Source organism: Leptonotus elevatus, chromosome 4, assembly GCF_054856555.1.
Source record: "Leptonotus elevatus isolate MCC_2025b chromosome 4, RoL_Lele_1.0, whole genome shotgun sequence".
Lineage (NCBI taxonomy): Eukaryota > Metazoa > Chordata > Actinopteri > Syngnathiformes > Syngnathidae > Leptonotus > Leptonotus elevatus.
This window is the reverse complement of record NC_141242.1, coordinates 7,167,490-7,182,734: the sequence shown is the minus strand read 5'-3', so window position 1 is coordinate 7,182,734 and position 15,245 is coordinate 7,167,490. Positions and strand designations below refer to the sequence as shown.

At 41.2% G+C, this 15,245-nt stretch overlaps 1 protein-coding gene across 4 annotated transcripts in view; it reads left to right on the top strand.

The window, feature by feature from the left end:
* Nucleotides 1-10,314, top strand: part of smad6b (SMAD family member 6b) — a 28,794-nt gene extending 18,480 nt beyond the window's left edge. For 2 of the 4 annotated variants that reach the window (XM_086072616.1, XM_086072614.1), the window contains one exon: nucleotides 9,424-10,314. In XM_086072616.1, coding sequence (XP_085928742.1) covers nucleotides 9,424-9,965 — 542 coding nt within the window. In that variant the 3' untranslated portion in view covers nucleotides 9,966-10,314. Of the gene's footprint in view, nucleotides 1-9,420 lie in introns of all 4 variants that reach the window. The other 2 variants (XM_086072615.1, XM_086072613.1) reach the window with 1 other exon arrangement.
* The last annotated feature ends 4,931 nt before the right edge of the window (nucleotides 10,315-15,245 follow it).

The window sequence follows — 15,245 nt, the reverse complement described above, 5'->3', positions numbered from 1 at the left end:
AGGGCCACGCCGGTGATTGGAAATGTTCACTGCTGTGTTTTTAATTGATGTCTCTGTTGTTGTGAATGGACTGAACGGGGAGGAGGGGGGCGGGGGGGGGGGGGGGGGGGTGTTGTCTGTGTTTGGGGAGCTGGTGTCTGGATGTTCACGGTGGAGCAGTCGTGTGTGTTACAGCCCGGCAAGTGTTGTGATTGAAACATAAACTCTGGTGCCACATTATCCTGACAGAACACATTCTCCTCACGGACTCTGATCAATAGGAAAGCCTTGTTTCAACTACAACTTTTGTCCATCACATACGCTGGAAACCAAAAACATGCCTTTCGCTTAAATTAGTCTTGCTACCATAGCATGGAATAATAGAGTTCATTGTTATTGTGGGTCTTTGAGTTTTCGTTTGTATGGCAACAGTTCATTGGATAGGGTCGTGTTATCACCTTAGCTAATGCTAAATAGCGATGTAACAATATCGTCGTCATGATGTCACGATATTAAAAAGAGCACATCAGTTAACGAAGCGGCGAGGTTGTGTTCCATTTCTGCAGTTCTAGCAAAAATTTAACAGTTAACTTCCTTTTTAACTCATTCACTGCCATTGACGGTTATAAACGTTAAAAAATCATTTTAACTTTCTATTAGTAAAAAAATAAAAAGAATCGACTTCTGTTAACAAGAGTATGAAAACCTAAAAAACATTTTATTGTACATTTAGAACAGATATCAAATTTGTGATTAATTGTGAGTTAACTATTGAAGTCATGCAATTAATTATGAGTAAAAAAAATTAATCGCCTGACGCCCTAATTTTTAATAATCATCTCGTCAAGCGATTACATTCTTTTATTGTAATTAATCGCATGACTTCACTAGTTAACTCACGATTAATCACAAATGTTATATCTGTTCTAAATGTACATTTTTATACTCTCGTTAACAAAAGTGGAAAAAAAAAGTTTAATAGAAATAGTTCAAATTAATTTTTTACGTTTCTCGCCATCAATGGCAGGAATGAGTTAATTAATCGCCATGACAACTGTGTGATTGACATACACTTGGCTTGCTGACTGGACTAAAACCAAACCAGAACGCCGGGATGATTTGGCGCATGTCATTCGCCGGCCATCTTTCTTGCTGTCCTCGCTTTTAGCGTGTCGTGGTTTTTCACAGTTTCCCGCTGTCCTATTTTCAAGTGCAAAACTGACTGTACCCGTAACTGAGTAGCGCTGAGAAAATCCATCCAAACTCCACACAGAAAGGCTAAAATTGAGATTCGAACCCCTAACTTCAGAACTGATGCTAACCTGAAAAAAAACGTTTACAAGATCATTTTTGTTAGATTTTTTATTTTTTTTTGTGAACCTCCTTGCTGCACCCCACCCCCACATCCTAACCAGAGTAGGAAGTTTGGAGGCACGGGGAGGAGGAGGAGGGGGGAGTTGAGGAATGTGCAGGGTCCTCTTTACTCAAAGCTTCCAGCCTACTTGGCTGAAATCCGCCTCGCACACTCGCAAGCAAACACTAGCGCGCGCGCACATGCGCACGTAGGTTGTACGAGGGGGTCAAAGGGCGCAGCCACCCAGCAGGATGTTCACTGAGTGTTTTGCTTTCGGTGCTCGGCCGCCTGCCCTCGTCCACGTCTACGGGCCTTGGCCGCGGCCCCCCCGCAGTTCTGAAGGCCGGCAAAAGACTCTTTTGGCACTTTGCGGAGGAAACTCGAAGGAAACGAGTCGCACGCGGTCTTCCTTGCTCCTTCCCTGCCGAGGCCGCTCCTCCATGTTAGCCGCGTCGCTCTCTGTAGCCTTTCTGTAATTTATTGATCTAATTTTATGGATCGTGTTAGTTATCTGCTACATCAAGGGCGAAGCACTTTTCCTCCCCGGAGTCGTCTCGGAACGGAGGGAAAGTGTAGAGGAAGTGGATGACAATGTGAAGGATCCCCGTTGTGACGAGCCAGCCTTGCTTTGCCGGATTCGGTTTCTCAGCTTTGCCTCGGCCGTGTTTTGTGGGATCTCTCTCTCTCGCTCTCTCTCTCTCTCTCTCTCTCTCTCTCTCTCTCTCTCTCTCTGCCAAGCACACCAGACCTCGGGGAGGGGAAGAAAAAAAAAATCCATAGACATATAAAAGCAGCTTCAGTTGGCGTGTCTGACTGATAAAGCTGACTGCGATGGCAGAGATAGCCCAGACGCCAGACGAAATGTTGCCTGCTCCGGGTTAGAGTCTGCCAGTGGGAGCCGTTGCGCGCTGAATTAAAGGCAAGCATGAGGGCGAGTTTGATGCTTTGGTTGTCGTTTTAGGTGGAAAACCGTCAAATACGTACGGGCATAATGTTACAATGGCAATGCAAAGAGTCGGTTCCCTAGCCCCAGACCCCCCCCCCCCCCCTCCAACCTATCAGTTCATTGGGAGAGACTAATAGCCGGAGGGGAATCTAATCCTTGGCACAGGATGAGAGGCTGCTGCCCCCCTCGCCTCCCTTTTCTCCACGCCGCCCCCTTCCCCTCCTCACAGAGCTGGACTGGAAACAGTGTTTTTGTTTTTTTTTCTTCCCTCCCCTTCCCTCCCCTCCCCTCCCCTCCCCTCCGTTGCAGACTTGCAGAGGAATGAGTTCATGTGTGCAGTCCACTCTGGATTAGCAGAGATGAGGTGGCCTAGTGAGCACGGAGGGGAAGCCATTGTTTGTTTGCCTGTCCCCCTGGAGGTTGCGGCGTTTTAACACTGACTCGTCCCTTTTTTTGGCTTTATCACCCCCTTAAAGTCATTTCTGGGATGCTATTGAAACTTCAATGCTTCCTTTTGTGTGTACTTTGGTCCCAATCCACAGACAGGCGAGCACAATGGTGTTCAGATGTGAGCCTCAGCAATCTTAAGGACAGTTTTTTTATGATATTTTGTTTGGTCTGTAACTGTCACAGTGCCGACATTGACTTTGAATGACTTTAAGGGTCATATAATGATTAAATAAGTTAGCCGCATGACAGTCCATTATAATGAAGTCCATTAAATGTTTGATGCTTGAGTTAAGTATTTGTGCACAAATTAAACAGGGAATTTTTAGTAAGGCTTCTGACATCCGGCATAATATAATCCTGATAACTGATTCATTTATTAAATATATATATTTTTTAAATGGGTCCCTTCAGGCTTACAACTATAAAGATATGAATTACTGGCAGAACTTTTAACCATTTAATAATTTACTTTGTGGTTTAGTTTTTGTTTAAATTTGCACTAAAGAGAAAAATTTGCAAAAATCGTCTGCTTTAAAAAAAAAGAAAAAAAAAAAAGGTCATTGTCTTTGTCGTATGTTGTATTGTTTTAATTGGTCGGACCCTTTCGTTTTTAGTCAGCTTCATTTCCATGTAATATCTTCAACAAACAAGAGGTCATATATGCTTAACTTTGTTGATGCTCATTTATATCATCATAAGGTGAATGTTAATGATAATGTCATACATTTTTGGGGTTTTCTGCGGGTCATTAAAATGTAGTTGGCTAAAATTAAGGCCTTAAATGGCATTGAAAATCATTAAATATGATGTCCGGAGGCATTAACAATTTAAATACAGTTGATGGAAAAATATTGTTGTTCGTGTTTTATTTTACATACAACATTGTGCAAAGGAGTCACTACGACACAATTTAGCAAAAATAAATGTATTTGTGGGGACTGGTCACTAGTTGTAATTTAGAATTAACAAAATGGCCTAGAGTCCACAAATTGCTTCCACACACCAATTTCTCTGAATTTAAAAAGAAAAATGTACTGTTCCTGTCACCAATCCAACATAAAACACTAATGCCGCCTAGTGGCAGAATATTACCTCAACACAAACTTATGACTTCATGTTTCACACTCTGCATTTTTATTTGGTAACCCTATTTGTTCACTTTTATGTAAATTGTTAAGAGAATGAAAAACTGAAAAATGTGCACGGTAACTATGGAAATCATGTGACTATTACTAATAATGAGTATGATGTGGGCATTAAATTCGTTTATGTTGCATTAAAATTGACGTTTAAAAAGCATTAAATTAGATTTGCTGATACCTGCAGAAACCCTGATTTGATAGTTTAGTTAGAATACAGAAATGTTCTGCAAGCAGGTTCAATGAGTTGGAAAACTCACCACGCCCACTGCTCACTTATGGAACAATTTCATTTGTCCATGACCTTGCCCTGGTGTTGTTTTAGCCCCCGTCTGATGAAATGAGGCCTCAGCACTTCATTTGACAGACTTGTGGTCAATACTGCCAAGCTCAAGAGATGATTGCATTTTGGAAGCCGGAGCTTGAAAGCCGGTGGAATTTGCACAACACTGCAGAAATTAAGCACGGACTAATACTCAATATCTTAAATCATTAGGCGAAAATATGTTTGTTCTTTGTCTCCCAAGATGTGTCTTCTTACTCTGAACTTTAAGTGTAAGAGCATTTCACTGGCTTGAAGTGTTTCTTTGTGTGTTTTTTTTCTTCAAAATCTTAACTCATTCACTACCATTGACGGCTATAGACGTCAAAAATTCATTTGAACTATTTATATTAGTTTCAAATTTTTTCCACTTTTGTTAACAAGAGTATGAAAACCTAAAAAGATGTTTTGGGTACATTTAGAACGGATATCAAATTTGTAATTAATCGTGAGTTAACTATGGAAGTCATGCAATTAATTACAATTAAAACATTTAATTGTCTGACACCCTTAATTTTTAATAATCTTTTCTTCTTCTTTTTAAATTAGCGGCATCAGGCAATTATTATTTTTAATTGTAATTAACTCATTCACTGCCATTGAAGGCTATAGGCGTCAACAATTCATTTGAACTGTTTCTATTAGTTTAACATATTTTTCCACTTTTGTTAACAAGAGTATGAAAACCTAGAAAACAAATTTATTGTATATTTACAACAGATATAAAATGTGTGATTAATTGTGAGTTAACCATTGAAGTGATGCAGTTAATTACCATCAAAAATTTAAATCGCCCGACACGATTTAAAAAAGAAAAGCAAAGATTATTAAAAATTAGGGGCGTCAGGCAAATCGCATGACTTCACTAGTCATGTCTAGGTTTTCAACTTCCTTTTTAACTCATTCACTGCCATTGACGGTTATAAACGTTTAAAAAATCATTTTAACTTTCTATTAGTTAAAAAAAAAATCTACTTATGTTAACAAGAGTATGAAAACCTAAAAAACTTTTTATTGTACATTTAGAACAGATACCAAATTTGTGATTAATCGTGAGCTAACTATTGAAGTCATGCGATTAATTCCGAGTAAAAAAATTATTAATCGCCTGACGCCCTAATTTTTAATAATCATCTCGATTTATTGTAATTAATCGCATGACTTCACTAGTTAACTCACAATTAATCACACATTTTATATCTGTTCTAAATGTACATTTTCATACTCTTGTTAACAAAAGTGGGGAAAATGTGAAACTAATAGAAATAGTTCAAATGATTTTTTTTGACGTCTATAGCCGCCAATGGCAGTTAATGAGTCAATAAGTCGGCCGCGTTGTGGCCGAGCGCGCGGGCCCTGAGAGTGACACTAAGAGGGAGAGGCTTTTGAGAATAAAATAACAACAATAACATGTGCTACTATTCTAATGGGTAAACGGAGCTGTTAGAGGGCGACGGGGTTAAATGGATGCAGAGCACCAGTAATTGCTCCCATCCTGCCGCAACTCCACCCTGAGCAGACCCTCTCAAAGGCCAACATGGATTCAAAGGAGTCGAGCGCCTCTGCTGTGGTCAGAGGGGAGGAAGACACACGCCCTCCCCTAATTCGCCCCCTCGTGTCGTATTTGAACGGCCCTTCTATGCCTTTCCTCGCCCTCGCTGACTTTTCTGTCGCAGTTTGCTAACATGCGATCGCACGAGCGAGGAAATTGAGCCTTTATTACCATCTTTATTTGTTAGCAGTTAAGGCATAACTCAATTCTCTTCCAACCGTACACCCCTTTTGTTGAGACTGCTCTTTTGTTTTGGAATAAGCGCCTCACACTGCGAGGCCTAGTTTTCGTAAAACGTTTGATCCAATTCCGAGTAGAACCAAATCAGAGTTTCCACTGCAAAAGAACAATTCCGTCAAGTCCAACTCGTAAGACGCGCGTCGCTGGAGGAGGGCGCCCGGTTGCCGTGGTGATTTTCCAAGCGTCCAGCTGCTTGCCGATAGTTGCGCTCCAGTCAAAGAGATCCTAATGAGGCCTTCCCTCAAAGCTCTCACCTCAGTGCCTCCCTCCCGTAGCCAAAACACACAAATTGAGCACAAAAACACAAACATGTCTGGTTCGCAGACACGTGCGCAAAAAGCGCTTCGGCGTGACGGAAGAACAGCAAAAGGCCCGGATCGCTGTGCCTTCATTGTCTTCACTCCGGCTAAACAGTCGGTACATTTCACGGGCTCACTTAAATAATCACGGTTATTTTTGATTGCTATTAAAAATCACAATTAATAAAAACTATTATTCCTGAATATCAAGGCTTTATGCGTTCCAATTTACAGAGACTAGCATTCTTTGAAAGTACGTTTTTAGGAATACCGTATTTGCCGAGTTTACAAGATCGTACTCCGTGTTCTTGTTTTTGAGAAACAGCTTCATATTTTTTTGAGCATTTCTATATTACCTGTCTGTATGTCCTTCCCGTGTGACTATTCGTTATTTAAAGGAAGTCGATGCTAATTTCGCTTTAGCATTAAGGATGTAACAAAAATCGAACCAAATCGAATCATTCCACTTTGAAATATATTGACATTCGTATCGAATCGTCTTTTATTGGAGAGAGATATTTACAAGGAAATGGCACATTTACAGTACTGGCAAGTTCATTCAAATATATGTAAAATGGCGATGAAAAAAAAAAAGTCCTTGCACCATCATTTGCGACTGAGCCTTACCAAATCGAATCGTAATCCCACTTAGTCCAGATTTGAATCGATCCACTTTCAAATCGAACTGTCCTCGAATCATTTTTTGCACCCCATGTGTCAAAAGTCGTATCAAATTATCTTTTGGGGAGAGATACACACAACCGTGTTAGCATGTCAAGGGGATTTTACATTGACGTTAGCATTAGCACTCAACAATGCTTCTCAACGTAGGAACTTGCAAATACACGCCAAGCAGTTTGGTACATTCCTAATTTTTCTTCGACTGTCATGCTTTTATGAACGGGAGAAGCCAAATCCGAAATTGCTTAGCCCGACTCGGTTATAAGCTCCGTGTGAGAGATAGCGGCGACCAAAGAGAAGGCGCCGTTAGCCATTTGGCCTTTTTTTTTGCGCACACTTTGAAAGTTTACCTTGATGTGTGGGCTCCGTTTGATTTGAGACAATAGAGGGGGCCGTAAACAAGTCGGGGCTGACTTCTTTGTACAGGCCGCTCGCAATAAATGCTAAACTCGGAGCGGAGGAGTCGCAGTGTGGAATTCACTAATGGCACATGCATGTTGGGGCCCCTGACGAGAAGGCGGGGGTGGGGGGGGACGTTTCAGCCACCAGTGTGTGCGCAAACACACAGAGAACCTGCCCGCAGCCCCGACTCGCACTCAACCGCTGTACAGAAAAGTCCAAAACCGGCTTTTTCACTCATTTTTTCCGCAAACGTCATCGAACGGGCGCGACGTCTTCGGCTCCTCCGCCTCGGAGGCGTCCGTTAATGCGGCGGGCGGTCATTGCGCCCCGAGAGCACGCGGGCTGAAAGGAATGGGGCCGCGGGCATTGGGCTTTAAATCCTCTGTGCCAATAGACCCTGTGAAGCAAAATAATGGCATCACTCTGTGTGTGAGTTAATGGGAGCTGATAGCATGAAGGCCGGGGGGGTCGGCGGGTCACGGGCTTGTGCTAAGTTGTCAGGGAGCTGAATGCCGTCCCTGGGCCCACAGCAGGGGGAAGAGCTGTGCGCTGGGGGAGGGGGACCCCCTCCCTCCTCTTTTCCTCCTGTGGAATGTGAGGAGGGAAGACATGGTCATTTTCTGGAGGACTAAAAACGTACCCAAAAAAAAAAAGCGTCTTCCTCATTGTGGACATTATTCACGAGGCATGCAAAAAAAAAAAACTCAAATAATTCGAGATCACGCACCCCGCTTTGGCCATCATTGGCTGCAGGTGATTACATTATATTGCTAGGCCACTCGGGAAATTCGGTGCGCTCAGTAGTCGACCTGTGGCAGTTGCGATGGTACGTTGTGTGATTTCTTTATTATTGTTGTTGTCTTTATTGAGTTGAGCGGCGTGATGGGGGTCACGTCAGTGTCCTGACGTCATGATTTGCGATGCGATGTTGAGCAATTATATGTATGTACACAAGTTGCTAGCTAGCTAGCAAGATATGAGATGACGTCAAACCGTATTGAAAGATTTTGAATGATATTAAATGATATTGAAGAATGTCGAATGTTCTTGAAAGGTATGTGGAATGCTATTGAATGATATTTAATGATATGGAATTAGGTGTAATGATATTGGTGGAAATGTGCAATATGTGAGTGAAAAGTGTGGAATTTTTTGGTGTGCATTCCCAAAGTGAACTGAATTATCTGAACATTTTGAATGTTGAATGGGAAGGAATCGTTGAATGTGTCATTGGAAATGAATATGCAATTTGTGGGTCAAAAACGTAGAATTACGTGGAACGATTTTGCATGGGTGAAATATATCAGTCGGATCAGTTTGAATTCTGAATAGGAACCCTAAAGTCCTAACCTAAGAATTTTTGGGGGGTAAAAAATATGCTATATTTAGTGGGAAAATATGGAATTGTTGTTATGTGAGAATTGAGGGAGTGCTGAAGATCGATCCCAAGGTAAATTGAATGAGCTGAACAGTTTGAATTTGGAATGGGAGGGAATTTTGGAATGTCTCATTTTGCAATGAACGGGGATTTTTGTGGTGAAAAATATTGAATTGTGGGAAAATTGTCAAAGTTAGCAATGAGAAAAATAATAGCCCGTGAAGCATGAATTTTTGGAACATGTTGGAGTTGGAACGGTTTGAATTGGTTGAAAATTGTAGAAGTAGTTGAAGGCCGTTATTAAAAAATAATAAGAGTAAAGGTTTCTGTGAATGCGCAAAAGAAACTGGTAGGGTTCAGTACCACCAACAAGATTAAGAACCACTTGTCTATGGGGTTTTAATTATGACGGCGACCTCTTGAGGCCGTGGCAGAAACTGCAGGTGTTGACCTGGATACACCCTCAGGATATGTATAGTCCGCGTGTGTGCGTTGGATGAACGCGCAGGCTTGGATTTCAATACAGTATTTATAGCGTAGCCATCTGCTGGCAACAATAAAAAGCAGATCCCCCCCAAACGTAAGCCTTCCTTTTTACCAGCCGTGTTTGCTTGTGTTGATGTTTTGACTACAACGTACCCTCCCCTAACCCGCCCCCTCATGTGTGTGTGTTTTCAGCAGATGCCAGCATGTCGCCTGACGCCCCCAAGCAGAGCCACTGGTGCAACGTGGCGTACTGGGAGCACCGCACGCGCGTGGGCCGCCTCTACACGGTGTACGAGCACTCCGTCAGCATCTTCTACGATCTACCTCAGGGCACGGGCTTCTGCCTGGGCCAGCTTAACCTGGAGCACCGCAGTAGCACGGTGCAGCGCACGCGCGGCAAAATCGGCTACGGCATCCTGCTCAGCAAGGAGGCGGACGGCGTGTGGGCGTACAACCGCAGCGAGCACCCCATCTTCGTCAACTCGCCCACGCTGGACGCGCCCAGCGGGAGGAGCCTGGTGGTGCGCAAGGTGATGCCGGGCTTCTCCATCAAGGTGTTCGACTACGAGCGCTCGTGCCTGCTGCGCTACGGCGCCGAGGCCGAGCTGCCCGACGGACCCTACGACCCCAACAGCGTGCGCATCAGCTTCGCCAAGGGCTGGGGGCCCTGCTACTCCAGACAGTTCATCACCTCCTGCCCCTGCTGGCTGGAGATCCTCCTGAACAACCACAGATAACACGGACGCGCCCCGCGCACCATCCCAAATATCATCTACCTAGATTTAATATAAAGTTTTATATATTATATGAAATATATATTATACCTGTAAATACGGAGTCCTTTTTACAATGTCATTATTTATGTATGGTGCAATGTGTATATGGACAAGAGGAAACAAATGGAAAATGCACTTTGGCTTATCTATATTATATATATATATAAATATATATAAAGATAAAGAAAATTTCAATACCAACTTGAGAAATTATACAGCAAAATTAGGACTGAGCCTGGATTTGGTGTATAGTTTTTATATACTATTAATATCCAGACGAAAAGCTAACCATTCACACATTGATAATAAAGTATTCGTATAATAAATGGACCTGTTTTCGTCTCTTCCATCCCTGCTTTTACAATTTCTAAAAGACAACCGGCGGCATGCGTGCCGTGAGGTTAGCATGTCTGCCTTATGATTCTCAGGTTCAAGGTTCGAATCACAGCGTGGTCCTTCTTTAACTCATTTACTGCCATTGATGACTACACACGTAAACAAATTCATTTGAACTATTTCTATCAGTTTAACGTTTTTTTTCCCACTTCTGTTAACAAGAGTATGAAAATCTAGAAAACAATTTCTTATTGTACATTTAGAACAGATATAAAATTTGTGATTAATCGTGAATTAACTAGTGTAGTCATGCAATTAATTACGATTAAAAAAAAGTCATCGCTTGACGCCCCTAATTTTTAACAATCTTTTATTTATTTATTTATTTTTAAAAGAAAAGATAAATTAGGGGCATGGCTTCACAAATTTTATATCTGTTCTAAATGTACAATAAAAAAAATCTAGTTTTTTATACTCTTGTTAACAAAAGTGGAAAAAATGTTAAACTAATAGAAATAGTTCAAAATTAATTTTTGACATCTTTAGCGGTCAATGGCAGTGAATGAGTTAATGGACTTTTGTGGGTTTCTGATACCTCTCACATTCCAAAATGTTAAATGGTACTTCATTTATATAGCGCATTTCCACCCTACTGACGATGCAGCATCAGGAGCAACTCGGGGTTTCTATATTTTGCTCAAGGATACGTAGATGTAGTCACAATGGCAGGGGATCGAACCCACAACCTCTGGGTTGCGAGACGACCACTCTATCACTGAGCCCCGCCGCCCCGCAAAAACATAAGTTCATTGAAAATTGTTTTTAAACTTTTATTGAATCATTTGAGGTTTTTTTCTCCTCCATTGAGGTGCAGTTTTAATAATACAAACTAATATGATATATAATTTGTAGTGAATACAAAATGTGTCTTTTTGATTAACACAGGCCTCCTACAGTACTGTATTTTAATGTTCGTCATTATGGTGGTACATGTGTGTACTAATTATTTTTAGGTGGTGCAAATAGAACCGTTGATATAGAAAATGAATGGATGGTTAATTTGATAAAAGAGACAAAAAACTAGAAATGAGTAAGTACCGATACCGTGATTGTTATCAGGCCGATACCAGCCTTATTTCAACGTATCAGGTACTCAAGAAGAATGCCATTACCAATTATTAAGGGAATAAAATCAGACATAGATTAACTCGTTAAACGTTTAATGACGTATAGTAAAATCAAAATTAATGCTGCCAAAAACGTTAATTGACATTTACGGGGGGTTTTCTTTCTCAATGGGCAGTTCAACGTGTTGTGCAGCCTGATCAATGGACTCGTGAAATCGCAAACAGCAGATGGCAGCATTGTATGTATATTTTCAATGGGCTCCCATTAGTATGAAATTACACTGAAACATGACCAATCTGATGAAATAGAACGTTTTCAAGGATGACGAGAATGATCAAAGCCTTTGTCACATTCAATCTAACTCACAGAGCGTCACTAAACAAAAAAATATTAGTGTCAAAGTCACTGTTGTGCAGAAAATTTTTCTTTTCACAAAAAGCTTGTTTTCTCCTTATGTTTCAATTTTCGCTCACTGTCACTCAAATGACCTATTTACAAATGATGATTACTAAAAACTAAAAACGGAATAAGGTAGAAACCTACTTTTTTTCTAATGAAAGAATGGAACGCGATCTTTTATTTGGTAGCCACCATGTGTATGTAGTCAAAGTACATAATATTCTGTTTGCTTTGAAAGATTAGTTAAAATGCTCAAAATCGGCCGGCACTGTCGGGGGTTGTTTTTTGGATAACGCGTGGCAGTAAAAGAGTTAAGTTCGAACGTACTGAAAAGTCATTTGAACGTCTTAATAGTCGTTCGAATGTATTGCTAAAGACTATTGAACGTAATGGAAAAGTCGTTTGAATGTATTGAAACGTAATGCTGAAGTAGCAAAAACGTATTGATGAAGTCATTTGAACGTACTTCAAAGTTGTTCCAACATACTGATAAAGTTGTTCGAATGTAATGGTAAAGTCGCTTTAAACATATTGAGAATGTCATCCGAGCATACTGCAGTCGTAAAGTGTAGGCTCAATGCTAAAACCTTTTTCCACCCCATCATGCCGCTGAGTATTGATTTTTACATGTAACAATTAAGGCTGTGGCATTATAGAGAAAATGCTACTTTCTTAGCATTTGTGCTACATTTTACCAATACAATACGTTCAAACGCAAGTGTTTACTCCCCAGTGGCAGTTCCACGCTTCCGTATAGATGACCTTGGCTACTTGAAAGTAAGAAAATATCGGCCGCTGAAGTTGTTTATGTTTCCATAAACTTGCCCTGCCCACGTGTCCTTGAGGTCCTAAGAAGCCATCACGTTGGAGATGATGGAAATGAGGTGTCAATCTCAAACTGTTTGTGTGGTCCATGCCCGTTCGCCAGGGTCTCACAATACACGTTGAGCCAGTCCGGGGGACCCAGCAACTTGAGACGGCCTCTGTGATGGTGGAATGTGCACTTTTTTTCTTCTTTCTTTTTTTTTTTTTTTTTTACAAGCCTACTGGAATCTTCCAAACTGCTGCCAGGGTGGATGTGGTTTCTCTGGCTTCCTTCATAATTGCTGGTGTTGGGTTCGATTGGTGGTGCGTTGGTGGTGAGCGTGCGTCGGTGTTTGCCAGCATCCAGCAAAGGAGCCATTCAGCTCCGCTCGTTCCGCTTTCACGAGCAGCTTTTAATAGACGAGCGTCGACGTCCGCTAACGTCGGGGAGAGCATTTGAAAGCGCTCGTTACAACGAGGAGCGCCTTTAAACTCCGTAATGCGATTTTCCGATTGAATGTGCTGCTGAGCGAGGCGTCTCGCTGCTTCCCCGCTTCCATAAAGCGGCTCAGACGGCCTCCTCCAAGGCCCCGCTGCCTGTCTGGAGCCAGCGTTGTGGAGAGGAGTGGCTCCACTCTGCCTCTGCTCACTTCCCTACAACTGGGGGCCATTATCCCGCTCCTTTTTGGTGTCTCGGAAAGCGCTTTAATTAGAATCTGGGGGGGAGCCAAGTGACAGTTCATATGTAGTGTATACATCAACAAAAAGTTCCTGCCAGTCACCTAAAAAAAAAAAATGGTTCCAGCATTTAGTTGATTCCAAACATGTGCTCAGGTCATGCCATGAAGCAGAATCTGTCTGTTGTAGCCCCCCAAAAAAAAGCTGAATTTTACTGTATCTGTGTTGCGAGCATGTGTATGAGCGCACTACAGCTTTTTAAAGCTCAGATTTTCCAAAGCCTGTTATTAGGGTTTGGGTGCTGCCAAAGCCTCACTACATTCCTCAGACTCAAGAAGCTTTTCCCGACGCCGAGAACCCTGAAACGAATATGCTCACTTATTGCTCGAGTCACGAAACGAATACGAAGAATCAACAAACGTGCCGAAAAGTTCAGTTCGGTTGAAAAACAAAGGCGATGTCGTTGATAAAAGTGGGTGGGGTCATGTATCGAAAGGGTGGAGCTGGACGCCGTGCAGCCTGCTGATTGGCCAATGCAGAGTTGTCATTGTTATTTATCGTTCAGCAAAAAGTGAGTCATATTTTTGGCAGTGCTGGTGACATACGCACTTCATGTGAAGTGTCTGATGAGGAAAAAATTGGGACCTCTTGGCAACTTTTGGCAAACGGGGAGTCTTAAACAAGAGGGAAGAACGAGACGCATTAAAAAGCTTTTCAAAAATCAACGAGAATCAAACTGTACTCTGGCTTTGTGGTTTTGTGTCCCTTAACCAGGAAGTAGACTTCTAATAAACAAAATATTTATTTTAGGATTTCTACAAAAGTACATTTGTATGTAAATTTCAATTTAATGTGTCCACACCCAAAAAAATGTTTTTAATAATTGTTGGGGAAATTATTTAAAAATTATTAAAAATGTAAAATTAAAAAAATGTCTAATATAAATAAATTCCAAAAATGTCATGAATTTATTATATTCAAAAGTACATACAAATTTGCTTTACTACCTGCAGACATTCAATATTAGACATAGGAAGACCAGATGAGGGGGAAAAAAAGCAGTTCTAGTAATATTTTTAATGGGATTTTTAAAAGAGAGAGTTACGTTGAATATATTAGGCCTACTGAGATTTTTTTTTTTTTTTACTGAGTCACTTTGGGTGATCTTTCGAGGCTTACAGTGATGTTCATAAACAGGTACTGATGACGAGTGGGACCAACAACTAACATCTCTGTTTTATCAGGTGGGTCCTTGCTGGAGGCCTGCCATTCACGCTGTGGGATATTTTTAGCAGCGGTGGCAAAAATACTTAAACTTTATTCTTAAGTGCAGATATTTGTGTTAAAAAAATACTAAAGTTATGATTTAAGATGTTGAGCAAAAAAAAAAATATCTTACTTTACTCCCTACACTTCAATCGGAAAGGTTAAAGCTGTACATAGATTTAAAACAATGGAATACTGTTGATAAAAAAGGACGATAGAGCCATTCAACCATTTGCAGAGATATTGCACAGTGTAAACGTTCTAGTGTGGTTGGCAGATCATGATGTTGTTTGTTCACAAGTCTGGCATGTGACTGTCATATATGTGGTATAGCACATAGAGGCGAGACCAGGGCTTGATGTCACACTTTTTACACTCTTTAACACTTTAACAAAATGTACACCAGATGAAATACTTTGGTTTCAGGTACATATTTTGTATTTATGTCATTTTCAGTGTGACCGCGAAATGTTGCCTCACCATTGGGCAAGTTGTCTCACCTTATGGGGTAAGATGTCACACTGGACTTTGCAACTAATAAGGAAGAGAAAGAAAAGTAGTAGTTCATTTTTTTGTTGCACCCTCTGATGGAAAAGATAATCCCAATGTGACAATTTACCCATGTGACAC